A 26,622-nucleotide genomic window follows, 5' to 3' on the forward strand; every position below is an offset into this window, starting at 1 on the left:
CGAACTTTGAAATCACATTTATTTTTTTGTTCTGGAGTCGATCAACCCTTTTGAGTACAGTCCACCGTTTGCATCTTTTTCTTATTCCGTCGTCTAATCACAGACACTCACACATGCGTACACGAGCCAGTTAAACCAGCTGGGGCTTTTCAACAGGGATCTCTAATCTGCTGGCCTCTGAGCAGCCACAGACCTGCAATGGGCTCTGTTAGTTTAAAGTAGAGGGGACTGACAATCATTAGATGAATTTAAGTCCCCTCCTAAGGCCAAGTTATTAGAGTCCTTCCATGACAGGACGTGACAATCACAATAAAACGCGTCTTACCAATTCAATCTCTCACCAGCACCAATTCAGCTTGGAGACTAATGGATAGAAATGAAAAAATAGTCTACCTTGCAGGGTTACTGAAATGCACGGAGCAATAAAAAATACATAAATCACAATATAGGAATTAAGATCACTTATTTGAACTACCTTTGCTAATAGAACTGCTGATAACCTACTAGCATCAGCAGTTGCTTAGGTACATGTAGTTATATAGTATATACTCCATAAAGGATTAGGGCTGAACAGTCATGTTTGGAAACACTGGAACCGACATGTAAAGGATCCGTCGAGCTATTGCTTCAGTCAGTTGAGGTTGATACGAAGCGCCTGAAGCAATGTACAAGAGAACGGACTGGAAAGAAAGGTGGTTCTCCAGAGACTGGCACAGCTCGCTCCCCCGTGCCCGGATTAAGTTCACATGGCTGGGTCTGCGAGAGCTTGAAGTCAGGTTCACTGGAGATTAGTATCACGGAGTCCAGCAATCTTATCTCATCCGGAGTGGAAAGCAATCCCCGTTTTGCTAGGTCCATTGTAAACAGCATGTACAAGAGGCAAGAACGAGGGAGTAAACAGACTTCTTTGGCACATCCTAAATCTACAACGGATGCAAGTCCTGGTAAATACAGAGAGGAGTCCAGCAAGTCAGCGGTTTTACCTCCATCTTTGACTTAACAATGGGAAATGGGTTGTTTAGTGGCATACAGACAGTTGGACACATTTCAAAATTTCTTTCTAGACAACATTCATATTTGTAAAAAATAAATAATAATTTGGATTCTGTAAAATGGAGTTTAAATAAATTGTGAAAACTTGATGAGTCTCAATGGCCCCAATTCTCAAATAATAAGGGAGAGCCAGAGGCCGAGTCAAAGATCAACACAAATCAGTAACTGCACAGAGTAGTGTGCATAAGGTTTCAATAGGTGCCTTCAGCTACATTCAAGAAATAAGTATATTTTTGGACTTATTATTTATAAAGTTGATAAAGGGAGATTCCCTTTTTGGATGTGCTTCCTCTTCTTGTTCCATTTGGAAATCTCTTTTAGGACAAGGCTACAAATCTTAAGATATTTTCCTATGCACTGGTGTTTCTGCTCCACACAAAGTATGTGCATTTTTCTTCCAATTTCATGAATGTTTCTGTCCATAATTTCAACCATGGCTATAGTTCAAACAAATTGGCATTGGCTCTAGGTGCCATACATGTGCATAGCTTAAGTCTGCACATGGGACAAACTAAAACATAACTGCTTTAGAGTCATCAGATGGAGCAAAATACAAGCTTTTAAATATGGTCTGTGTAGCCCGAGCCCAAAACAAATCAACCCCTTTCAAATGGATTGTTCTGCAAGTACTCAGAGTCACGGTAAAAGTGCTATTTTTATCCACCACATATTCCACCTGTTTAAAGTCTAAAGCACAAGACTAGTAGCAGGATTAACATTTTTAAATCTCAGTCAGACCTTTTCAAGGCTTAGGCCAGTGTTAGATCAATAACAACAGAGGGAAAAAGGGGGGTGCACAAGTGAACTACAAAAGGCAAAGGAAATAAAAATACCCCAAACTGACCCAATGAAAAGAAACAATGTTTAAAATCAACCAACATTAAACATGAACGGGACAAACACAGACATTGTTTCATCTCCCCTTATAACCTAGAGTAGTTTTCACAACACCCAACCCTGGTGCATGTAGAGCCAGGGCACTGGGTTCCTATGGGAACGGGACCTAGTAACAGTCTAGAAAGCTGCTTCAAAGGTGCTCAGAGGGCTCCTCAGAGGGAAACTCTTCTCCTCAACAACATTTGGCCAACACAGAGGAATGACCAATCCAAGGCAAACATAGGGAGGAAGTACTGAAGTAAGGTGTGCTGCTATTGGAAGATGAGTTACACTGGAGTCGGCTCGACTGTGGACGGCTCTGTTGAGATGTGGTCCAGCTCGGTGGCAATGTGGGGAGTGCACTTTGCCGGGAGTGTGGGGGCGTGGCTGGATATAAGGGCAGGTGCAGTGGTGCAGGCGCTGGAGGTCGAGGTAGAGGCCGAGGTGTGGACAGGGGCTGAGACGGAGGTGTCTGTGTGGGTGCTCGCAGAAGCTTTGGGGGCAGGGGGGGTCTTGTAATTCATCTTGAAAATGTGCTGCTGGAGGTGACGGATCCAGTCCTCCTGCACCGACAGAGGCCCGTGGAACTCCACCTCACAGAACCTGGGCATATGAACACAGCTTTAAAATAATAATAAACGTAATATTATAATGCTTTTTATTTGAGTAGCGCAATTTGTAGACACTCAAAGACTATTTGAACTGCATTTTTCAATCACTCAGCTCGGTGGTAGTGCAACTTCTGAATTAAAAGCTGCCTTCGCGTGTTGTGAGCATGACTATCGTGCCACTAGGGACAGGGATCAGTCTCAAAACTCCTTCTCCTTCCTTATAACCACTATTTTGTAGCTGAGGAGTAAATGTAGGGCAACAGCGATGTGGTGAGTTGGATTTAAATAAACTACAGTGCTAAAACAAGTGCGTTGAGGACAGGCCGACACGTGCTTATTGTATGGTATTTTATTGTTGTAATCTCAGATAAATAAAGCTCAGTCAAACGCATTTGCTTGTTTATTTAATATTTTAATTATTATGTTACTGTGTTCAGAAACACAACGGGATTGTCTGCAAACTTTATAGGTTATACAATAATGTTAATTATTGGTAACGCAAGAGTATTCTAACACGTTACTTTTATAACTAAACAGTATAACGCAGTAATAATGTAACAAGTTGCTTTTAAAAGTAACCCTACCCAACACTGTTCATGAATAACATCTTGCCCATGGACACATTTACTATACTTCCTTCCTCTTTACGGTGAGGCGCCGGTGAGGCTGGCTGCTGGGTTACAACGTGCTCCCGAAATGTCCCCATGTGTGAACAATAAAGGATTATCTTATCTTAAAATGACAGTTTGCACAGTCGGGAGCTGTGATTAAAACAGTCAACCTTTGGATTGTTGGGCAACCCAAAATTCTAAACACTGCACCATTGCCATCCAAAAGATTGGACACTGGTGCCTGGAAACCATAAATGAAACTGAAAAAAAGGACTCCAAGCACAAAGGTGCTTCATATCAATCACACATCTATGCACCATTGTACGTAGACCTGCCTGGGACTGTTTTACAACAACTGTACTTTATCATTCTTCCAAGCAGCCAGGCAAGAAAAGAAAAGGCAGCGCTAGCTTCTCTTCAATTTAATTTATGCCTCATTTACACATAGGTAGTTAAATGTCATTCGGCCCTAGTTGCAAATTGCACGTTTAAGCAGAAACAGTGGTCTCGCATAAAGAAATAAAATGCTGATCCTCTCAGAGCAGGTACCACCCAAGGGAGCTGTCTGCTTTTGCTGCAGTGAAACAAATCTCATTCATGTTGCTGAAAATACAGAACGACTCGCTACTTTCAACACACTTCATTAAAGGCCCTACAGTACGGTTGTTTGGAATACTTTTGGATCGCTTGCATGGATTTTTGTGTTACTCTTCTTCACTGACAACAGTGGGGAGTGGAGCAGAAAAGGTGCAGTGATGGTGAATTGGTTTTTGAAACTCTCTAAAAACAACACCAGGTATCGCTGCCAAAGGCTCATAATATGATCATGACACAACTGCCTATGAACAACTTACCGGCACTTGAGGGTGTAGAAGTTGCCCTCCAGTTTGACGAGCGGGTAGGACGGGGGCTTGGGTACCAGGGCAGGGACGGTGCCGGTGCCGGTGCCTGTGCGTGGAAGTCGGGGAGAGCTGCTGGCCCGCTCTGCTCCTTCAGAGCACAAGGGGTGCTTTAGGGGGCGACGCTCAAATCCTTTGGAGGAGAGGAAATACTGTCTATAATTGAGGAAACATATTATCATGTCTGTCTTTGTTTAGTTAGTTTAGATTCATTTACACATCAGTTCAATATTCTTATCCATCCATCCATTTCAAGCAGTGGCGTGTGGTCAGGGCAATCAAGGCAAGCAGTGATTGACCAATACAATCTAAAATGACTTATTATTATTATTATGTTCTAAAATATATCCAAATTAGCCTGTTTTCCCCTCACTTCTGCTGCTGAAGCTGGGCTGAAGTAACTATGTCTTTTAGTGGCCTCTACAGGCCGCTGAGCAGTACTGCGTGGGAAGCTTGGTTCTTCTTCTCCCACAGCAGCTCAGTGTCTAACATGAGCTGTTAGAACCAGAGCAGACAGCAGCTTCTTGTACAGCTCTGAGGAGCACAGCCTCAAACCACGCTGAATAAACCTGAGGGAATCTCTGATGTTTGCAGCTTTTGCCTTCACTGAGCATGTGCGACGAGAAGCGATGCAACAGCAACACACGTTTCAACAAACAGACTTAAAAACTATCAAGTCTTTGTCTGTACCTAGCTAAGACTCAGTTCACATTTATAATAATTAAACATTCAGTAGAAATAAAGGCAGTAATTTAACAACATAGAAAACAACAACAACAACAACAGCGCTAATTCAAGTAATGATCTGGTCATCTTGATTTGGGAGTTTAGCTCAGAAGGATAGGCCTTTGCCTATCACATGGTAGGCTGGGGTTCAAAGCCCCACCCCTTGCATACTAGATATCTTTATTTTTTTCCCTTTGTGTTATGCACTAAATATTGAACACCCCATGTCTGCTTGTCCATCCATAAAAGTCGCAGCACACTACGGATTTCAAAGTATTTCTATCCTATTTTTTCCCCCACATTAAATGATTTGTTGTTGATGTTATAAGTTGACCTATGGTACATGGATGAATTATTTTTCTTTTGCAGTGCATGGTGTGTTGCTGGATATATATCCCTTCAAATGTACGTAATGAATTCAAGATGCATAAAAGGCAAATAACTGTCAAAAGCAAACCAAACTGAAGTCTGTGCTAGTGGCTTCGGTAAGTGCCGTAGGTGACATTCAAAAACAGAGCACATTGTTGGAGATGTTTAGAGCTGTTAATGCTTTAATGTCTTATTATAACGACTGCTTCGAAGACAAAACTCAACTCACATTATGTTCTTGTCAAGTGAAAACATTTAGCTTGACAAACCTCTGGGCAGGCGGACGTTGAGCTCACTGCGAGCCACCTGTGCTTGGAGGGGGAGGCTGCCAGAGAGCCGTGAGGGGCTGGGGCTAATGTCCGGGGGTTTGGGGGGAGTAGTGTCATGGTTGGAGCTGGATTCATCCCCGGAGGTCTTCGAGGGGCAATAGGCGACTTCGCGGTTTATGGGCGGAACCAGGCTGACTGCCAGAGACGAAGACCAATGAGAGGAGGAAGAGGAGGAGGCTGATGCTTTTGGTGACGAGGCGGGGAGGACATGAGGGGAATCCGCTGACACAGAAAGAGGCGACCTGCATTTCTGTTCGAGAGAAAAAAAAAGAAGAGTAATATGATCAATAATAGCCACATTCAACAAGACCAAATCTAACCTTATGTTTCAGTCTGAAATTCTAAGCAGTGTCAGTTCAAAATGCATATCATAAATAATATAGACGGATAAATGTATAGTTTACGAATAAAAGATGAAACAGTTAACTTAAGTAGTGTGAGTAAGCAAACTATTGTATGCTGGATGCCCTTCCCTGCACAATGGCAGCTATTAAACAGTTTAGTGAAAGAGCGCTGGCTTGTGACCTCTTGTGACTGGATTACGCACCTGTCACAAATCGTTTCTGTTGATGAGTTCAAAGAAAAGTCTCCTGATACATTACTGAATGAAGAGTATGGTCAGAGGAAAACTAGACAGTGGCTAAGCAAAGCACAATGGACATTACATACAGCTAGTGCCACTGCTGATGGTGACATGCACGAAGTCCAACACTAGATCATATCATATAGAGCAAGAAACCTTTTTCAAAGGGTCAGTGAAAGAAACCTGTTCTAAGCCAGATTTCAACCAGAAACAACTTTGTTTAGCCATTTCAATTTGCACGGTTGGTTGAATGTATTAACATTTTGCTGGAAATAGGTTTAATCAAATAAGTAATTTCTTTTATAATGAGAGCGTCAGGTACAGCGTTCAATTAGGGGAGGTAGGATTGGTGTTCTGGTATGAATACATCTTTACAACTTGAATGGCAAGGACATTGGAAATGCATTCTGCTCTGTATTTGTGTCACATATCAGCTCAGCGAAAAGGTGTTAAGAGTGACGCAAATGCACCAGAAACTAATTCAGGAGGGAAGAAAGAAGGGGAGAAAAAAACAGACATTTTCTTCTATCAACAGCATGCTATAATTTATCTGAAGATGAAACATAAGCTGCCAGGCACCCTGGTTACTATGGCAACTATCAAGTCGATAGCTGAGTTGTTCTGGCATCTGTCCCTGCAGTGATTTTCGCTGGGTATAAAGACATAGGATCTACAGTAAGGCTCAAAGCTGTTAGACAACATGTCTGAAGCTTTTTAAGACACTAATGTCTGTCGAGCAACCAGCCGGGGCCGCTCAGATCTCCCAGCAACATATCCTCGTCTAACTGCTGCAGGTTACAAGCCTGTGCAGCCTAAAGGGGCCAATAATCAGTTAAACAAATGTGAAAATACTTCAAACCCTCGGGTAATAGCTCATCTGAAAACACAATTAACCATCGGAATTACACAAGCTTCACAAAGCAATTTTCTGTTGCCGTGAAAAACACATCTAAGGACTATGTATATCCATCCATCCATCCATTTTCTACCGCTTGTTCCCTTTCGGGGTCGCGGGTGACTGGAGCCTATCCCAGTGACTTCGGGCCTTAGGCGGGGTACACCCTGGACAGTGGCCAACTTGTCGCAGGGCCAACACAGAGACACAGACATTACAGACAGTTCACTCTCACATTCATTCACTAGGGCCAATTTAGAGTCACCAATTTTGCCTAACACATGCATGTCTTTGGACGGTGGGAGGAAGCCGGAGAACCCGGAGAGAACCCACGGTAACACGGGGAGAACATGCAGACTCCACCCAGAGAGATCATGTGATAAGGACTATGTATATGATTATAAAATTAAAAGTAAATGTTAAGTTCAGCCTTTGTTTTTTTCAGTGACCTTAACTTTAACAACTTCTCACCTTCTTGAGCGCTGGGGAGTTGCCTTGCATGTAACTGCGGTGCATGTCCAGCACCTTCTGAGGCCTGCTGCGTATCCAAGCACTGAGGGTCTCGATCGGGGAGCCATTCACCGACCACTCAGTCACCCCAAACTGCCTGAGGTGAGCTCGGGCGTGACTGGCCAAAGCCTTGCGGTTCTCAAAGTAGAATCCACACAGCTCACAGCTGGGATCAGCTGATGGAAGGGGAAACCATTAGAAAAGAGGTCAGCGCATAGAAATATTACCACTGAATGTTTGGGTCAAATCATGTTAATAACAAATTCATTTGAACAAACCAAATATTTCCAAAGAGTGACTTACGCCTGTGCTTGACTGGAGGGGACATGCGCTTGAAGGATAAGTCATGTGGCAGAGGTGAATAATTCTTGAGATGACCCAGTGGTGAGTGGGCTGTGTGCGATGACAGTCCGTCCTCTGACAGTGGATGCTTTGCCAGAGGGGACATTCCCAAAAATCTGCCTCCTGACAAGACAGCAGAGGTGCCCACAGAGCAGAGCCCTGCTTTGTGAACTCTCAGCCCTGACTGGAGCAGAGAGAGAGGAGACTTGTGCAGCCGGGACGTCAGGAAGGTGGATACACCTACAGGACTGCTGGCCTCTGCACCAGACTCTTTCTTAATCTCAGTCTCTAAAGACGATGCAGACGTAACGCCTCTTTTGCGCATCACTTCCCTCAAAGTGTCAATGGGGGAGCCGTTGACAGACCACTGTGTGATGCCCATCTGCCTCAGGTGGGACCGGGCGTGACTGGACAGACCTTTGCGGTTCTCAAAGTACTCTCCGCAGAACTCACAGCGGATGTCCCGGGTCGGCTCCACATCATGAGACATTACTGAGGAAATACACAAACATCTGTTATAGACAGTTTTATAATACACCTATTAGGAGATTTTTACTTACTAGCATAATATACATGTTCTACATAGTACTACCACTACAAGAAATTATATTTATATAATTGAGTATTGTTAGTTTTGCATTTCTTTCTTTTTTGTTTTGTTTACATTTCTACCTGATTGAATAGAAGGAACATCAGAAATGGTCATTTTTTTTTCTTAAAATAAAGGCAAAGACAACCACAAGCACATTTTAAACGAATAAACAAAGTGAGAACTGATCTATGCATTTTTGAACCTTTGAAAGCAGCGATTAAAGTAAAACCTTGCGTTACCCAGGTTGAGTGGATGCACGCTGTTAGAGCTGGTCATGGTGGGGCTGAGACTTCCCGGAGAGTATCCCACGGATCGAGCCACGGTCCCAGGACTGGTCACATCCAGCTGCACTGGCTCCATTTTTGGCTTCAGGAGTCCACCCAGAGAGGACTGAGGAGCAGAGTTCAACTTGGACACCATCTGAGGTGGACTCTGGCGGCGAGCGAAGGCAAAGGGCAGGCGGCTGAGCTGGGCACTGGGGGGAGTGGAGGCCAGAGGGGAGCGAGGAGGCGCTGGAGAGGATGGAGCCGGGTTCCTCAAAGGCTTCAGAGGCAAAGCAGAGGGAAGACCACGCCTGGCAATGAGCTCCCTTAACGTGTCAATGGGGGAGCCGTTGACGGACCACTGTGTGATGCCCATCTGCCTCAGGTGGGAGCGGGCGTGACTGGACAGACCTTTGCGGTTCTCAAAGTACTCTCCGCAGAACTCACAGCCGATCTCCTTCAGGGGTTCACCTGGGGAAAACAGAAAGAGGTTGTGATTTTGTTCTCATGGCGGCGTTCATGACTGAGGAAGACTTAGAACTTTGTCCAGTAGACTCCATTTACCTTTGCCTTGCAATGGATCTGAGCTGGACAACTGTAGGTTTGCATATGTATAATTCATTTAAAAAATATCTATGGCAATTCAAGTTCACTGTTACACAACAAACAGCTTAGACAAAACGGCAACCAAAGTTAAGGAAGCTGAAGTGAGTCGATCGCTCCCTAAAAGCAAATGATGCAGACCACAATAAAAACTGTGAAATGACTTTTTTGGACAGGACAGACAGTAACAGGATGTGGCCAGAGTCAGTGGTGGCTGAAGCTTTGAGTGGGAGTCACTCCTGTACATTCATTATTACATGTTTAACTTTAGCATGAAAACTTCAGAGGGAATCCATTCTTCAAATCATTATTATTATTGGCCTAAAGACTTTATTAGACAGGACAGTTTTAGCTTGAAAGGGGCATGAGAGAAGGGAGGACATGCAGCAAATTGTTGAAACTGGGGTTTTAACTCTCCACACTGCGGCCGGCTGAACAACGAGCCTGGCACGTGTGCTGCCGCCTTAACCACTCCACCACCGGGCAGCACCGATGCTTCACATTTTTATAGGTATACTACATTCAAGCATAGCAGGATAGACATCTGATTTACCCCGTTATTTTTATTGAAACAACAAAATACAAATGTAAAAGTACTTACTGAGAGGGAGGGTCATTAACTCCCCACTGCTCAGACGAAAGATCTGCATGGAGGAGGGCTTGAGACGCTTGGCAGGCGGGCCGAGTAAATGAGAGGCAGAGGTAGTTTTGGAGGTGGTCACCTTGTACAGCAAAGGGGACGCAGACGTGGGGAGGGAGAAGAGTGGAGGCTTTGGGGACGAGAGGGCCCTGCTGAGGCCCTGTCTCTCCACAGGGCCGTCCAGCTGCAGTTCTCTGGCCTTGTGCTTGAACTCATCACTCTCTATGAGCTGCGTGAGGAGGTCTATGGGCGAGCCCTTGGATTCAGAGTATTCTACTCCGAAATGGCGCAGGTGGGCCCGGGCGTGACTGGACAGGCCTTTTCTTGTCTCGAACCAGGCTCCACACAGCTGGCACACTATGTCTTTGTGGGGGTCGGCCTCTAGAGCTGTGCCATTCAAACATTGAACACGTTAGTCAAACTTGTTAACTTTACTTTCAAAGAAGCACAATGAGAAAACGATTACACTTTAAAAAAAAGTGCTTCCCCCGACTTAAAACTAAAAGTAGAAACATTTCATTTGAAATGTATTATCATTTTTTTATAGATTCACATTTCAAACCAGATCAACCAGCTTCTAGAAACTATTTACAAAGTGTTGTGCTATTCTGCTTATGCAATTACTCAATAAATCAATTCAATAGGCAGAACTGCCTCCAACAATATTTCTCCAACCTCCACTCAAACACAAGTGAATACGGTGTCTTGCCAGACAGCCAATGACAGAATACACTGCCAGTAGTAGGACTGAGCCACTAACTTTTTGAATAATGAGCATGACAATCTCTAACTCCTGAAGTAAACAGACATTACACATACGTCATTAAACACTTGACCTGATTTTTACTGTTTTGAAACTTCATGAGTCTGGGCCCAGACATTGCCATCCTGGGTAAAGCTAACAAACATTAGCATGCTCATGGCGCACTTCCTGCTTAGCAGAGGATAAAACATTAAAAATTTTATATTCAGATGCAGAGAAAGTGCTGTGGTCTCATTTTCACCCCAATAGATGTTTTTACAATATATCTGTACTGGGGCCAGATTTATTTTACTTTATTACATGCAAAAAATCAGCGACAGCGCCTTTAAAGAAAGTGTTGCAAAAGTAAGAGCAGGAGCCAGTCTAAACAAAAGAACAAAAGGACAGCAAATGTTTAAGACTTACTGAGGTTGAGTGGCGCATCAGTGTCCTGCGGGGCCCACACGGGTTTGCTGGCCGAGGGCATGGACAGGCTGGCGGTCAGGCTCCTCATTCCCCCAGCTTTGTGCTCCAGGGAGCGCAGAGGGGAAGACACTGGCAGCAGTGAGGAGATGGGGGCTTTCCTCACCACTGAAGAGGGAGAGGGTGCCAGGAGAGGAGAGGCAACGGGGGAGGGGGGAGAGCAGGGCACGGCTTTGGCTGCTTTGGCAAGGAGGGAGGGGGGGACAGGCGTCTTCTCCACATCCATGACTTCTATCACTTCATCACTTGGATCACGTGGAGTGGAGGGAGAACAGTTCTTGGCTGGAGTGGGCTCTTGAAGACGACGTATTTGGCTGTCTAGATTGCGCTCCTTGGCGATTTGGTACAGGAAGTGGATGGGCGCCCCGCTGCTCTCAGAGGCTCGGATGCCCAGCTGGCGTAAGTGGGAGCGGGCGTGGCTGGAGAGGCCTCGTCTGGTCTCAAACTGGGCCCCACACACTTCACACTTCAAATAATCGTCTGCAAACACACGAGCCACATGTGACTTGATTTGAGCCGTGGACAGATCTAGACTCATATTGTCAGTTAAATACTTTTCCTGCATAATACTTGTACTAATTGCATTATTTGATATATAAAACCCAACCTAAACCTAGATGTATATTTATAACCCCACACAGCGGGTGTTTCTGCTGTGGACTCAGGTACAGCTCTGTGTCCCGGGGCACCACTGCCCTCACTTACCCTCCTGTCTGCTTCCTCCTCTGGCCTCATTTAGTCCCTAAGTACATTTGTCTTCCTCTTGGGTGTCCCTGGGGACAGCCCTCTGGGTTCACTTCTTCTATTTCCCCACTGACAGGCATGATCAGGCTTCTCTGTTGCTAATCCCGTCCCCTGTCGACATGCAGGCTCACTCACCCTTGGCACGAACATCCTCCTGGGGCGACCTGTCTGACTCCTGGACCAAGCTCAGAGCTTCCAGCTGCAGCGCATCACGTTCTTCAACAGCCACTTCCTCCTCCTCATCTAAGGTTCACACGCAGAGACACAGCAACTTCATCACTCAAACCCACACAGACCTAACGCTGATTCAATACCTGACAAAAACATATAGCCTGTACCACCGTCATGAATGTACATAAGTAGATACAAACTGAATATAAAATGGACAAAATGTCCTTTAAGTCCAAAATAAAAACATAAAATGTTGTAGATATTTGTTCATTTAGTTGTAGGTAAACTCTCTTCTCTTACATATGCTACTCAGATGTTGGTCAATATAAATATAGGAATCAGACATGGCAGTCTTCCTGGGACAAAAGTGCCATTTTCTGCGACAAACGGCTAAATCCAAAGAGACGCGGAGACAGACAATGCTTTTGTCTGGTGGGCGTCTCTGCGCTTGTCACTTCATCTCGTGCCTGTAAAAGAGCGTGATGTGACACCTCAGGGCGCAGCGCCACGACGCTCTCACATCCAAACGCAACAATGGCATCGTTCACGGAGCATTTACCACGACTTTAGGAACAGCGCCGCTCAACCCGGAGCAAAAGTGTCACTTCTGCCGCACTTCACCTTCCCTAAGTTCTCCAAACATCACCCGCCGCGGCTCAAAGTGCAGAACTATGTCTGCGGCGTCAGGAAACCATGCATGATACATACACTGCACGGCACAGCACGTCCTCTATCAAAAATCAAAGTAAAATGGCGAGGATTGGGCAAGTGTAGGTAATTTTAGAGATCCTGCAGCATTGAAATACTGGACGTCATCCCAGACGCACTCAATGAAAGGCTCAGACAGGAAGAAAATACAGTAATGTGCGAGCCAATAGGAGCGGCACTTATTACCGCGCGCCGCGCACCGCGCGCACGTCTGTGGGGGGCTGAGGCGCGTGACGGGGGCGCACCGCGGGCTACCTGCGCGACAATCATCTTTCTTTATGTGCTCCCGTGTGGGGAAGACTTTTAATGGCTGTTGTCTGGTGAGACGCGCGGCGGACGCGATGGGGACGCGATGGGGACGCGAGCGCGTCTGATGGGGAAACGCGGCTGGAGCCGGACTCACCGCTCCGCAGCCGCACTGCATCGGGCTCAGGGCGGCCGCGAGAGCCCGCACACTGCTCCTCCGCTATTGTTTGGGTCTGCTGGGAGGTGGAAGCAGCCATTTTGCCCCCATATGCACCGCTCAGCTTAAGGCGTGACCAGCAGAGACAGAGGCGCGCGCGGGGCATGAGAAGAGAGCATCTCTGGACCTCCGCACGCGCCCACTGGACCATCTCTGTCCATCATCACCAATATCATCACCAATATGAGCTCAAGTATTACAAGTATTACAAGTATTACAGCTGAACACCGCCTGTAGTTCAGTTACTGCACAAAGCACTGGAGGTTCCCTCATCGTAACTAGGGTCGGGTTCAGGTCATGACCTGAGACTTACTGCTAATCAGAACAGATATTCAACTACTAAGTCTGAGCCTGCAGTCAATCACACACTTAAAAGCCTTTGTTAATTTAAAGAAAGTTTAAAGCTAGGTTTATTTTAATACCGACATTGTGTGGCATGAAAATCTTACAATAGTTGAAACAGAAGCACATTTACACATTTACACATGGAAACACTTTTAAGGGGACTATTCGTTCCTGATTTGAAGGATTTTGTGAGGACCTTTCACCATTCATAAGTTATAATATTTGTATTACATTTTATTCATTTATACAGGGAAAACCAAATGAGAAAAGTACAATGTTAAAACACAGAATAAACTACAAACAGGATCCAAATGAAACACCAATTTACCAACATTTGTACAAATACATAAAAACACACACACATATATATATATATGTTTGTGTATATGTGTATGTATGTATGTATGTATGTATGTATGTATGTATGTATGTATGTATGTATGTATGTATGTATGTATGTATGTATGTATATATGTATGTATATATATATATATATATATATATATATATATATATATATATATATATAAAATACACACACACACAATATATATATATATATCAAATTAGATACATTTTAATTAAACTATTGCTATACAAGTAGGGCCGTTGCCATGTCAACTTCTTTCAAATCAAGAAGGAATCCCAATGTATGAAACCCAAGAATATTCATCAAAACCAGTCACAACAATAACCTTACTACTACTACTACTACTACTACTACTACTACTACTACTACTACTACTACTACTACTACTACTACTACTACTACTACTACTACTACTACTACTAGTACTAGTAGTAACTTAAAGCACTTTCATTCGCAAAACTTTTTTTTAAATTACTGTTCTGTAATTACACAATTATAACCAGCAGCAGAAAGATACAAATGCATAAAATCGTGATTTACACACACACAACGTAACAACTTAAATTAACTACTGGTAAATATTCACACTGCAGTAGTCGCAAACAATACTCACACCAATCTGAGTTTGTGCTGTTACAGTTATAAAAATCACAAATGAATTCTTACCTTTACATTCTTTGATCTGGTCCTCATATTTCCAGGGCACAGCTGATTCTGAAATCTCAGACCTCGACTCTTCCTCCAGCTTCACCTCCATAATGTCATCATCGTCCTCACTGTCCTCCTCCTCCTCCTCTTCATTGTCACACAGGCTGCGCGGTGGGGCGGTGGGGATGACCAGGTCCGGCCGGCTGGAGAACACCTCTCTCAGGACGTGGATGGGGGAGATGGTGATGTCCCAGTTGGTGATGCCGAGGTCTCGGAGGTGGGCACGAGCGTGACTGGACAGGCCGGCCCGTGTGTCGAAGCCGGCGTTACAGAACTCACAGTGCATCACGCTGAAAGTGCCCGGGTCAAAGTTGGCAACTGCGGACAGAGAAAACGGCCAGTACTCAAGTAAACGTACTGTTACAAGGCTAAAAATATACTCGATTACAAGGTCAATACTACTGTAAAAAGGGAATGAAGACAACGTTACAGCGGATCGGCAAGTCACTGGTGATTGTTCATTCAGAGAGTTTGATTTCATAAAGCTGGTCACAAACTAGAGGCTCAATGAAACAACGTGAATGAGATAATTAAAGTATTTTACATTTGTTTGGTCTCGGTGATGTTTCCTCTCACAATAATCGTAACACGAAAACATATTTTTTGTTGTTAAAGCATTTAAATGAAATAAAAGAATGTGTCACACCTTTCTTCTTCTTCTTCTGATAGGAGAACCTCTTCTCGATGGCGTTGACCTCCTCGGGGGAGATGAAGTGGCGCACGTTGTAGCTGACGCCCACGCGGTTCAGGTGCCCCCGCACGTGATTGGCCAGCCCGATGCCGTTGTGGAATCGATCGGGGCAGTAAGGGCACTTCCTTTCCACACTCTTTAGCTCCTCTGTGTCCTCATCAATCTCCTCCGCGTCTTCATCCAGGAGGACCTCTGACAGCAGTCGCCGCACGCTCTCCTGCTCACACTCCTCGTCGTCGTCGCTGGGCACGAGCACAGGAGCAGCACTGACCCGGCTGCTCCGCCTCAGGTACAACACGCTTCCATCGTGCTGCACCTCCGGCTTGTCCTCGCGCCTCATGCTTCTCCTCAGAGGAAGCGTCCGCATGCTGCTGCACTGTGCTACAGAATCATCTGGATAGAACACAGGTTTCATGTTAAAAAGGAACTCAGATTCAATGAAAAAGGTTTATTGTTTAGTTTTGAATGTACAGAGAGATAATCTAGTGTTGTCACAATAAACACATTTCAAACTAAGGAATAGGCAAAGGAATATGATTTTGAAGACAAAAGACACATTACATTTCAAACAAGTTCTGATAAAGCTGATAAAACTGTCCAGAAATGTCAAATTTAATCCAGAGTTTTATTTTTTTCAATATCGATACTTGCTTAAATTAGATTGGTTTCAATACTAGTTTTAGTGCCAATAAGTATCTTATATTTAACCTTTTGATAACCCTGGTCTGGTCAGTCTGGTGTATATAGTGGTTTAAGTTAAGATTCTGGATTTTCACAGACAGTAAGCAGCGAGAAATGGGGGGGAGAGTGGAGACAGGAGAGAGACATACAGTCGATCTCACAATGATGGTCCTGGAACAGACCTCACAACCAAAATCCTTGGCCATTTTGCAGAAGAGTCAACAAACATGAGTCAAGTTACCAAAATCAAAAGTGCACTTTTTAAATGCCTAAGTAATAATGAGTAATTGTATGAATATAACAACGTTGAATGGGAATGTTAAACCAGGGGTGTCCAATCTTTCTTTTACTGCTCGCAACCTGCATTTTACAGCAAAGTAAAAAAAATCCAACCTACAGATGTATGTTATCATTAGGGTCGTAGTCGACTAAAGACAAGTCGATTAGAGGTGGGCGTGCCAAAAGCTTTCAAAACTATGAAGTATCTCCATGTATCTGACCCAAACTGCACTTAAAAGACCACAATTACACAGGAGTTCATTCTAAAACACTTACTTATACAGAAAAGTAATAGTAAACGGTGTATTTTTATGTTAGAGATATAAGAGTTAAATTAAACTCACAATTCACTCCCAAATCTTCATCAAATTTAATCCATATCTTCACCTTTTTGCCATTGTCCCATATGAATATTTTTAATCTAAATAATAGAATTAGTCGACAGGTAAATTGACTAAACGCCTTATAATTACAGCACTGATTATCACACATCATTATTATTATTATCAATAAATGTTTAACAGAGTTTTTTTAATTGATGAAACATTATTAAGCTGTAAAAACACAAAATAGGACAACGTTAATAGGCTGATAATAACACTGTCGGCTCTTTAATTGTATAAACCTGGGAGAGGAAAGATAACAATTAACTGCCATTTTATACCGCTTATTATTTTAAAAGTATAATATCGCTCCAGAATGAAATAATAGAAGTTTAAGTTTATCACCACCTCACTTGTAGCTCTCTTTATTAGTATAGCAGTTATTAGCGAGACGAGCGCCATGGTAACACTCAGGGGAGGGGCTTGAGAACGTCAACTTCCCTTTGGCTCACGTCTACAATACAACTGCTTCGTGAAGGACAAAAACTGCATGAAAAGCTGAGATGATTATGTTATGGCTCTACCTGTCTCCTCCCTCCATCGGGCGCTAAACTCACGCAAAAAGGGTCCAAAATAAAATTTGTACATGCGCTTTTGTAGCACTAGTGTGGGTCTTCAGAACGTTTACCCACTGTCACTCGTACACCAGAGAAAACACAGACATAGCGTTGGAATCGATCCCCGCGGCCTCTGAGATCGACCGGGGGATTGCGATTGACGTAACGGGCATCCACGACTTAAGCCAGGCATGTCCAAACTACGGCCCGGGGGCCAAATGCGGCCCTCAGAACAATTTTTGTTGGCCCTCCAGCTTTCTGTTATGTTGGCCCAAACAACAAAAAGTAGTGCTTTTTACTGTGAAATTGGGAAAATTCAGCTATATTGATGTTATACCAACCTAATATTAATGTTCTAGGTCTAATTAAATTTGTGGAGGCTCATTGCAATTACGTCAAATGCAAAATTTCGAATGATAAACTTTGTCATTCAACAAATTCGACATTGTCAAGTTGTTTGTGGCCCTCTGCCCCTTTTAAGTTTCAAAATGCGGCCCTTGGTGAAAAAAGTTTGGACACCCCTGACTTGTTCTGGTTGTTCTGTCAGTGTTTCAATCGTTACACATAATCGTACGATTGTAACGCTGATATTTTACATCGTGACAAATAACGGCAATAATTTCACTCACCCGTGTTGGACAGAGATCTTGTGCGCTTGGTGGTTTTACCCTCGTGTTGACTAATACTCTCTGTTGTCTGAACTCGCCCCTCGTCCTCACTATCAGACAGTTTATCGTACTCTGATCTGGGATTAAAACTGGCCACTTTAGTCCAAGCATTATCTCTGCTGTTCAGTCTCACATTCCCAGTTATTCCATCTGTTATTGTGCAGTCCACCAAGGCACCAACTCCTCTGTGGAATTTACCAGTCATGGAAATGTCCGGTTTTAAAATATGTTTAGAATTCTGCCCGTTCTCTCCGTGACCTTGGTGCGTCAGTCTCAGATGGTCCCTCAGACCCTTTTTACTGGTCGTTCGGAAGGCACAATACAAACAGGCGAGCTGCGTGGAAGTCGGTTTCCGGTTGTGGGTCTTTTTGTGATTGGCCAGCGCTTGCGGCGTTCTTGTGCTGAAATTGCATACGGGGCAGATAAAGCGCCGCCGGTATCCCGTTTGCCCTCGCGCTTGAACCGGGGTCTTGACATCCGGGGCGTCCAAATCCACAATAGCGGCATCTGTGTTTGCGATTCGTACTGGACAATGGACCGCTAAGGCCTCGTCGCCGTCGTCGTCGTGTTTCTTAAAATCGTCTACATTCAGCTTCTCGATCTCCTTTAAGATTTTGTCGCGTGATTCTTGGTGCTGCCTTCGATGGCCCTCCAGTTCGGTTTCATTTGACAAGCTCCAGCCGCATTCGTCGCACTGAAACTCACTACTTTCACTTGTTTTCTCCTTCTCACCGCCCTCCACCGGGCTCTGAGCGTGCTCCACCATGTGCTCTTGTAGGTGGATCTGCTTGTTGAAGTAAATGCTACATTCCACACAAGTAAAAATGTGGTTGTCCCCCTCCGAGGCGCTCTCCTCCACTTGCTCTTTAGGCTCCTCCGATAACTCTTCAAAGTCATACATCTTTTCTGACTCGCCGTCTTTTACGTTCCGTCCCAAGTCCGGGGCGACGCCGGAGAACGGTCTGAGCAGCACTCGCTTCCTCCTGCAGCGCTGGATGAACGTGCAGCGGGCCCAGGGAGCGGGAGGAGGGCTCTCGGGGTCGGAGTCTCCGGGGAAGGTGTACACGTCTCTGCCCCGTTCCTTGAATTCTTTTCCCGTGTGCGTATGGGAGCCCTCTGTATTGTGAGCCTCCTGCTCCGATTGGCAGCTTTCCTTTGGTGGGGATTTGGAGACAAGCGGCTCGGATGGCTCGCTTACATTCCAGAGTGTGCTGTCAGCCGCTGTGAAGAGAACCAGAGGAACATAAATGAGCAGATCAAAAGAAACAAAGCCGTGGTGTGGTTTTCTGTTGCTAACGTTAATAGTGAAAATGGGCGAGCTTTTAGACATGTTTGAGATACGGTCTCTGAGACTGCAGTCGATCCTCAGGGTCTGGGGCTGGTCTCAAAGTCTCCTGCTGCGCGGCTACTGCTTTGCCCAAATGAAATAGTAACTTACTGTTGTTTTGCAATATTTTGTATACGATAAACACAGGCCAGTGATAATGTTTTAAATGTACATGACCTTAAAGTAGGCAACAAATTAATTATGGAGATAATCGTCAACTCATTTAGTAGTTGAATTGCAATTGAATAATAGCTATCCGGACTAGACTCCAAAACAATGTGTTGAGAAAAGACGTTTTATGACCCGGACAAAGCAAGAATTGTCTAAAAAGGACATAGGAAACATGTGCTAACAAGTGTATAAAAACACTCCTTTGGGGTTTTCTCCTGAAAACGGCGTCACCCAAGCTTCATCTGGGTCAATTAAGAGTAAAAATGTTGAATTTTAACAACTAATCAATTAATCTGATTGCTGTCTGTGGCCCTGTCTGTGGCCCTGTCTGTGGCACTACGGAACAATTAGCAAAATAATGGTCAGTTGCAGCTAAAAAAGATCACAAGCAGCTGTTAGACCACCAAACATTCATATACACCTGTAACATGTCATAATTTCAAATATTTGGCACAGACAGACAGACACAAACACACACAGACACACAAACAAACAAACAAACAAACAGACAAACAAACAAACAAACACAGACACAAACAAACAAACAAACACACAGACACAAACAAACACACATACACAGACACAAACAAACACATAGACACACAAACAAACACATAGACACACACACAAACACAAACACAAACACACACACAAACACACACACACAGACACACACACACACAGACACAGACACACACAGACACAGACACAGACACAGACAGACACACACACAAACACAAACACAAACACACACACAAACACACACACACAGACACACACACACACACAGACACAGACACAGACAGACACACACACACACACACACGATTGGGCTGTACTTGGGTAACACTGTATAATAACTATAATAACTACACTTATTCCTGACTCAATTCATAGTGAACAAATAGTTTGATTCAGGATTAAACTACATGACTAATACTCTAACTCTTCTTAACCCTAACACCTTAACCATAATGAAGAAGTTACTAAACCTGAATCATGCTTAATACACTATTTGTCTTTGTCCATGCTTAGTTAAGGCAAATGAAGGTGTAGTTATTACAAAGTGGTAGCTGTGCTTGTACTCGGGAGCAGCAGTGGCTCCGGGGCCCTCTGTTCACCCTCTGGGCCTCGTATGACTGTACGTGTGTGAGCCAGTGATTGGTGGTGGTCGGGGGGGGGGCTGATGATGCCACCCCAGGGCCGCCTGAGTACGCAGTGAATGAGGGATGTAAAGCGCATTGGGTATGTCGAAAGCTGCTACATAATTCCCAGGCATTAAGAACTTTAGTCAGCTACTATAATAGTTAGCGTCAAATGGAGTTTTTCTTTGCTTCACAAACTAATCATGTCATAACCGAACCCAGGAAGAATAGCAACTGGTATTTAAGGACTTAATTGCGATCTCAATCAAATAAACCCCATGTTCTTGTGTCCGCACTCACATTGGTTTGCACCGGGCTGAGATGTTTTTGGCTCTGGAGTGTTTGTGCTCCTCGTGCCCTCCTCCTGCTCCTCCTCCTGCTCCTCCTCTTGGCTGGACACAGGCCGCACTTGCTCTGCTTCTTGGCTGTCTTCGCATTCAAGTCTAGGCCACAAAGAAAAGCAGCAACATTTTCATGAGCAAATCAAAGGGTTTCTTTTTTATTAGGCCAAAGATACTATAATGTAGGACACGGGAGTCGTCCGAGTGCTATTTTTAGAAGAGGATTTGCACATATTATCAAAGTTACAATGTGGGTGGGTTTTTTTCTGGCAGATACCTCACACAAGTCAAGATTAAAACCACTAAAGGCCACTGAACTAACTAAAGGCTATTCACACATATGTTTCTATCTGGAGAACACTATCGTCTAGTAAACACAAACGGACCACAACCCACCATAAACCAACACATACTCGTCAGCAACACGCAGTAGTAGTAGTTAGTAGTAGTAGTAGTAGTAGTAGTAGTAGTAGTAGTAGTAGTAGTAGTAGTAGTTAAATAGTGCACCTTTAACTGTCTCTCACCTGAGTCCAGTCGAGGGCGACCCAGGGCTGTGAGAGGCCAAACCATGAGGGTTGGACAGGTGGGTCAGCTCCTCCTCTAGCACATGACACACAGACATCACAGCAACTCAGACAGGGAATTCGTTGGACTGGTTCTGACTGGTTCTGACTGGTTCTGACTGGTTCTGGACTGGTTCTGGACTCGTTCTGACTGGTTCTGGACTGGTTCTGGACTCGTTCTGACTGGTTCTGGACTCGTTCTGGACTCGTTCTAGCTCGGTCTGGACTCGTTCTAGCTCGGTCTGGACTCGTTCTGGCTCGTTCTGGACTCGGTCTGGACTCGTTCTGGACTCGGTCTGGACTCGGTCTGGACTCGGTCTGGACTCGGTCTGGACTCGTTCTGAACTTGTTCTGACTTGTTCTGACTCGTTCTGACTGGTTCTAGACTGGTTCTGACTGGTTCTGACTGGTTCTGACTGGTTCTGGACTCGTTCTGACTGGTTCTGACTGGTTCTGGACTCGTTCTGACTCGTTCTGGACTCGTTCTGGACTCGTTCTGACTCGTTCTAGACTCGTTCTAGACTCGTTCTGGACTCGTTCTAGCTCGGTCTGGACTCGTTCTGGCTCGTTCTGGACTCGGTCTGGACTCGGTCTGGACTCGTTCTGGACTCGTTCTGGACTCGTTCTGGATTTGTTCTGAACTTGTTCTGACTTGTTCTGACTCGTTCTGACTCGTTCTGACTCGTTCTGGACTCGTTCTGACTGGTTCTAGACTCGTTCTGACTGGTTCTGACTGGTTCTAGACTCGTTCTGACTGGTTCTGACTGGTTCTGGACTCGTTCTGGACTCGTTCTGACTGGTTCTGACTGGTTCTGGACTGGTTCTGGACTCGTTCTGGACTCGTTCTAGACTCGTTCTGGACTCGTTCTAGCTCGTTCTGGACTCGTTCTGGACTCGTTCTGGACTCGTTCTGGACTCGGTCTGGACTCGGTCTGGACTCGTTCTGGACTCGTTCTGGACTCGTTCTGGATTTGTTCTGAACTTGTTCTGACTCGTTCTGGACTCGTTCTGACTGGTTCTAGACTCGTTCTGACTGGTTCTGACTGGTTCTGACTGGTTCTGGACTCGTTCTGACTGGTTCTGACTGGTTCTGGACTGGTTCTGGACTGGTTCTGACTGGTTCTGGACTCGTTCTGGACTCGTTCTGACTCGTTCTAGACTCGTTCTGGACTCGTTCTAGCTCGGTCTGGCTCGTTCTGGACTCGGTCTGGACTCGGTCTGGACTCGGTCTGGACTCGGTCTGGACTCGTTCTGGACTCGTTCTGGACTCGTTCTGGACTTGTTCTGACTTGTTCTGACTCGTTCTGACTTGTTCTGACTCGTTCTGGACTCGTTCTGACTGGTTCTAGACTGGTTCTGACTGGTTCTGACTGGTTCTGACTGGTTCTGACTGGTTCTGGACTCGTTCTGACTGGTTCTGGACTCGTTCTGACTCGTTCTGACTCGTTCTGGACTCGTTCTGGACTCGTTCTGACTCGTTCTAGACTCGTTCTGGACTCGTTCTAGCTCGGTCTGGACTCGTTCTAGCTCGGTCTGGACTCGGTCTGGACTCAATCTGGACTCGGTCTGGACTCGTTCTGGACTCGTTCTGGACTCGGTCTGGACTCGGTCTGGACTCGTTCTGGCTCGGTCTGGACTCGTTCAAGGCTCGTTCTGGACTCGTTCTGGATTCGTTCTGAACTTGTTCTGACTTGTTCTGACTCGTTCTGGACTTGTTCTGGACTCGTTCTGACTGGTTCTAGACTCGTTCTGACTGGTTCTGACTCGTTCTGGACTCGTTCTAACTCGTTCTGGACTCATTCTGGACTCATTCTGGACTCGTTCTGACTCATGAGTATCATAAACTCTGTAGTACAGCGGTACAAGGAACCCAAATACATATCAACTTCAATTATAGTACAATTATCATCACTGTCCTAATGGCAGAAGCCGAGTAAAACGGTTCAGACCATAATGTATTTAACCTTAGTCAATAATGTTACTGAAAATATTAACATCAATCACAAGTCAATTTACAGATGGTGTATGTGTCTTTAGAAATGGGATCTTTGTGCTTCGTTGTTGGCATAAATTATCTATTCACAAGTAAAACATAGAACCACTTTAACAACTTTTAACAAGTCTAGATTTTAACACAAAGGATGAGACATTGTCAAGTGGCATCATTTATAATAATGAACCCTAAAAATAGCTACCTCTCTGCAGGAATTCTTTCATGTGTCAACTTTGTGTCGGCGCTGCAGTAAAATCAACTCATTTCGTCGTCTTCAATGTCTTTACCTCAACACGAGCACATTTGTTTTGTTCCTAAAGCTACACATTGAAGGAACTCTATTTTTTACTAGTTTCCATGTCGTCTATATTGTCCTGTAAACATGTGATTAGACTAAACTAACTCATCTACTTCATTTTTTGTTCATTCTGCACAAATGTGGGGCAGATGAGCGTGTAGCTGCTGTTCACATTTTGAGTACACGTCTTACCGTCCAGCGTCTCCTTCTCCGAGTCGGAGTCCCAGCTCAGCGAGGAGGGAAAGGCTGATGACCGGGCTCTCCGCTGTGCACCTCCACCTGCCTCCGCGCCCTCGCTCTGCTCAAATTTGGCAGGATCGTCTTGTTTATCTGGAGAACGCGAGAGCTGGCACTGGCAGACACACACGCACGATTATTTTGAATGTGTCAATTTAGAGCTCTTTATTAATGTAGTAATAATAACAATCTGTATTAACTGTTTGTTGCACCTTTAAAAAGCGGAGTTTACAAAGTGCACCAGGAAATAATCAGATACAACAGAGAAAAACAGAGAGTGCAGCATTGATAAAGACAATATGCATTTGCTAAAAGTTGGATCATTTCCCCAAATATATATAATTTGAAAATGATACAAACTCAGTTACTATATCTATACTGTGCACTGCTCCGCATAATAACAAGGAAACAAACATCCACAACCCTGTTTCAATTCTAAACCATAACGGAGCGTTGTAATCACATGTTGTGCAGCGTCCTTTGCACTACAGTGTTAAAATAAAGCTGTATGTCTTTCCCTTCAGCAGCTCGTCACCTCAAACCAAATATCGGCTCATGATGGATATTTAAAGGCAATATGCCACAAAGCGATACTGATACATTCAGCACAGATGGTTCTGGCAGGATCTAACGCCGTGGGAGATGCTCATAGGGAGGTAAAGGTTCAGATATATAACACGGTGCAAGACCTAAACAAGCTTTAAAAGTGAACTTTAAATTCAATTAAAATCAATGCATTGATGACTCTGAAAAAGGGACATTGAGGATGTTTTTAATGTACACGTTTGACATGCCAACTATGACTTCTAAGTCATATTTGTCATAAGATCTTATAAGATATTATTTCAGTATCAACACAAAAGGGTGAAAGTATAAATTTGAGGTATTGGGCCGGTGTGGTTTAATAATAGTTATTATATAGTTGTATAGCTGCTGTACATGTACCTGCAGGGTGGAGTTGTGGTCGACGGCGGAGGAGGTTGGTAGAGGGCTTTGTGCTTGTAAATCTAGGGGTCCATAGCTGGTCCCTGGGGTGGGGGGTCGGCCCTCGGGCTCCATGGTCCTCCCCAGAGAGCAGTATGGTGACCCACTGGTAAGAAGTCCGCCTACATGGTGCAATCTCTGGTCCTTCTGGAATCACAAAGCCCAAAGCGCTCAAATAACCACTGGGGCATCACAACTGTAGTAACATCGCAACTGACAAGTGTTATTCATCCATTCATTTATTTGGCAATGCGAGTGACACCTGCAATGGCTGAAGTTACAGCTAAAGCAGTTTAAAAACGTGGCTAGAACCTATGACTAAACCCAAGCAAGGCAAATATACAGACTGCTCTGAACCTTCACTAAGTAGCTGTGGATGATGAGAAATGGCACTAACACAAATCAGCACTCCTAATGTGGACATTATTTTATACTCAAATACATTTAGAATATATTGTATTTGATGTCAGCTGCAGCAGAGGTAAGTAGTGGGGAAAAGTTCTTATTTGGGCATAACAAACATAGAAATTAAGAAGCAATTCCAGCGACTAAGCTTTGAACACCTGGAGTCAAACTTGTTGGGAGTGAACCAGGACAAACCCTGGACTGAGGCCACTTGTTCCAGACTTTTCGCCCTCTGCGTTTAAGCCCACGACAACATTCCTGCTTTGACTCATTCTCTCAAAACTGTCCGGTCTCGAAAAGGCTCGCACAAAAACAAGTGTCCTTTCCTCCAGGCCCGTGCCCTCTGTGCCTGCTGCCGCTGCCCGGCTCAGAGCGGCCCAACGCCGGGCACATCAGCCTGGTCACACCGCTGGCCGCAGCACTGCTCCGGCTACACTGGCTCCGTGTGTCGCTCCGCTGAAAACACATCGATCTGGTCCTTGTCATGTGACGTTTCCCGGTAAATAACGCACCCGTGCATCTGTATCTATAACACCCCCAATCACCCTGAAACTGCAGTGTTTTTTTGGGGGGAGTACTCACTGGAATTGGCCTGCGTTGCGGTGTAGCACTTTTTTTTTTGGAGGCGTTGTTTTAAGTCGCGCTCGTCATCGTGGAAGACGGAGCCCGGGGAGGACGAGCCCCGGAGCCGCGGATACAGAGCCCTGCGCCTGTGGCCGTCTGTCGAGCGGGGGGGACGACGACGACGACGACGCGGGGGGCTCAGCTAAGCGCGGTCCCGGGCTCCTGCATGGCTCCTTCGGTGATGCCAGGCGGAGGACTCCATGTTATTCAGCCTCGGAGGCACGGCCACGGCTGCGTGCGTAACGTCGACGCGGCGGCGGAGGGAGAGCGCGCGCAGGGGAGACTCGAGTAACAGGCCAAGTTCACGGAGTTCAACTTTCCCCACAACACCCGCGTGTTTGGGGCTGAAACATGGACCGTGGAAGCGAAGCTAACTCAGCTAACTAGCGCTATAAGATGTCACTGAGTCATAAACGTGCTGGCTGGATAACAGTGGCCTGCAGAGTGGTATAATAATGATATAATAATGATATAATAACATGGTAAATAAGCTGCTGTCTTGAAAGCTACTCCTTCAAAATTCAGTATTACTTTCCTTTAATCTGGCGCCCTCTTGTGGCAAAAAACAAAACAGCAGGTAAATAAACCATTACAAACTAATAAGAATAACAAAGTGAAAGTATAAATTTGAGGTATTGG

General features: G+C 44.9%; 2 protein-coding genes across 3 annotated transcripts in view; both read right to left on the reverse strand.

Moving 5' to 3' along the window:
- The window catches only part of farsa (phenylalanyl-tRNA synthetase subunit alpha), a 91,909-nt gene extending 66,194 nt beyond the window's left edge, over window positions 1-25,715 (reverse strand). Inside the window, exon 1 of the mRNA XM_072443647.1 lies at window positions 25,709-25,715. The gene's annotated coding sequence lies outside the window, so the exon portion shown is untranslated. The remainder of the gene's footprint in view (window positions 1-25,708) is intronic.
- Window positions 2-26,145, reverse strand: wizb (WIZ zinc finger b). Of its 2 annotated transcripts, none has more exons than XM_072443644.1 (17): window positions 25,942-26,145; window positions 24,916-25,101; window positions 23,926-24,085; window positions 21,404-21,479; window positions 20,839-20,981; window positions 17,857-19,116; window positions 15,283-15,720; window positions 14,595-14,954; window positions 12,007-12,114; window positions 11,071-11,607; window positions 9,864-10,289; window positions 8,636-9,130; window positions 7,766-8,296; window positions 7,424-7,638; window positions 5,415-5,724; window positions 4,006-4,183; window positions 2-2,532 (listed from the first exon to the last, which is right to left on the reverse strand). In XM_072443644.1, the coding sequence occupies exons 2-17, from the start codon at window positions 25,027-25,029 to the stop codon at window positions 2,217-2,219; spliced, it is 5,667 nt and encodes a 1,888-aa protein (XP_072299745.1). In that variant the 5' UTR covers window positions 25,030-25,101; window positions 25,942-26,145; the 3' UTR covers window positions 2-2,216. The 2 variants fall into 2 exon arrangements, with proteins under 2 accessions (XP_072299745.1, XP_072299746.1); XM_072443645.1 differs by having other exon boundaries at window positions 23,926-24,079; window positions 25,942-26,144.
- Between the last annotated feature and the right edge of the window lie 477 nt (window positions 26,146-26,622).

This window comes from Eucyclogobius newberryi, unplaced genomic scaffold, assembly GCF_026437365.1.
Source record: "Eucyclogobius newberryi isolate DKJ021-1_F unplaced genomic scaffold, fEucNew1.0.hap1 SCAF_13, whole genome shotgun sequence".
Lineage (NCBI taxonomy): Eukaryota > Metazoa > Chordata > Actinopteri > Gobiiformes > Gobiidae > Eucyclogobius > Eucyclogobius newberryi.

Excerpts from the sequence above, each read along its gene's own strand:
- wizb (XM_072443644.1), bottom strand. The coding sequence starts at position 25,029 with ATGGAGCCCGAGGGCCGACCCCCCACCCCAGGGACCAGCTATGGACCC. Across the intron at positions 15,721-17,856 it reads AAGATCTCTGTCCAACACGG|ATGATTCTGTAGCACAGTGC; the intron begins GTGAGTGAAATT and ends TGTTCTATCCAG. Across the intron at positions 10,290-11,070 it reads TGATGCGCCACTCAACCTCA|CTCTAGAGGCCGACCCCCAC; the intron begins GTAAGTCTTAAA and ends TGAATGGCACAG.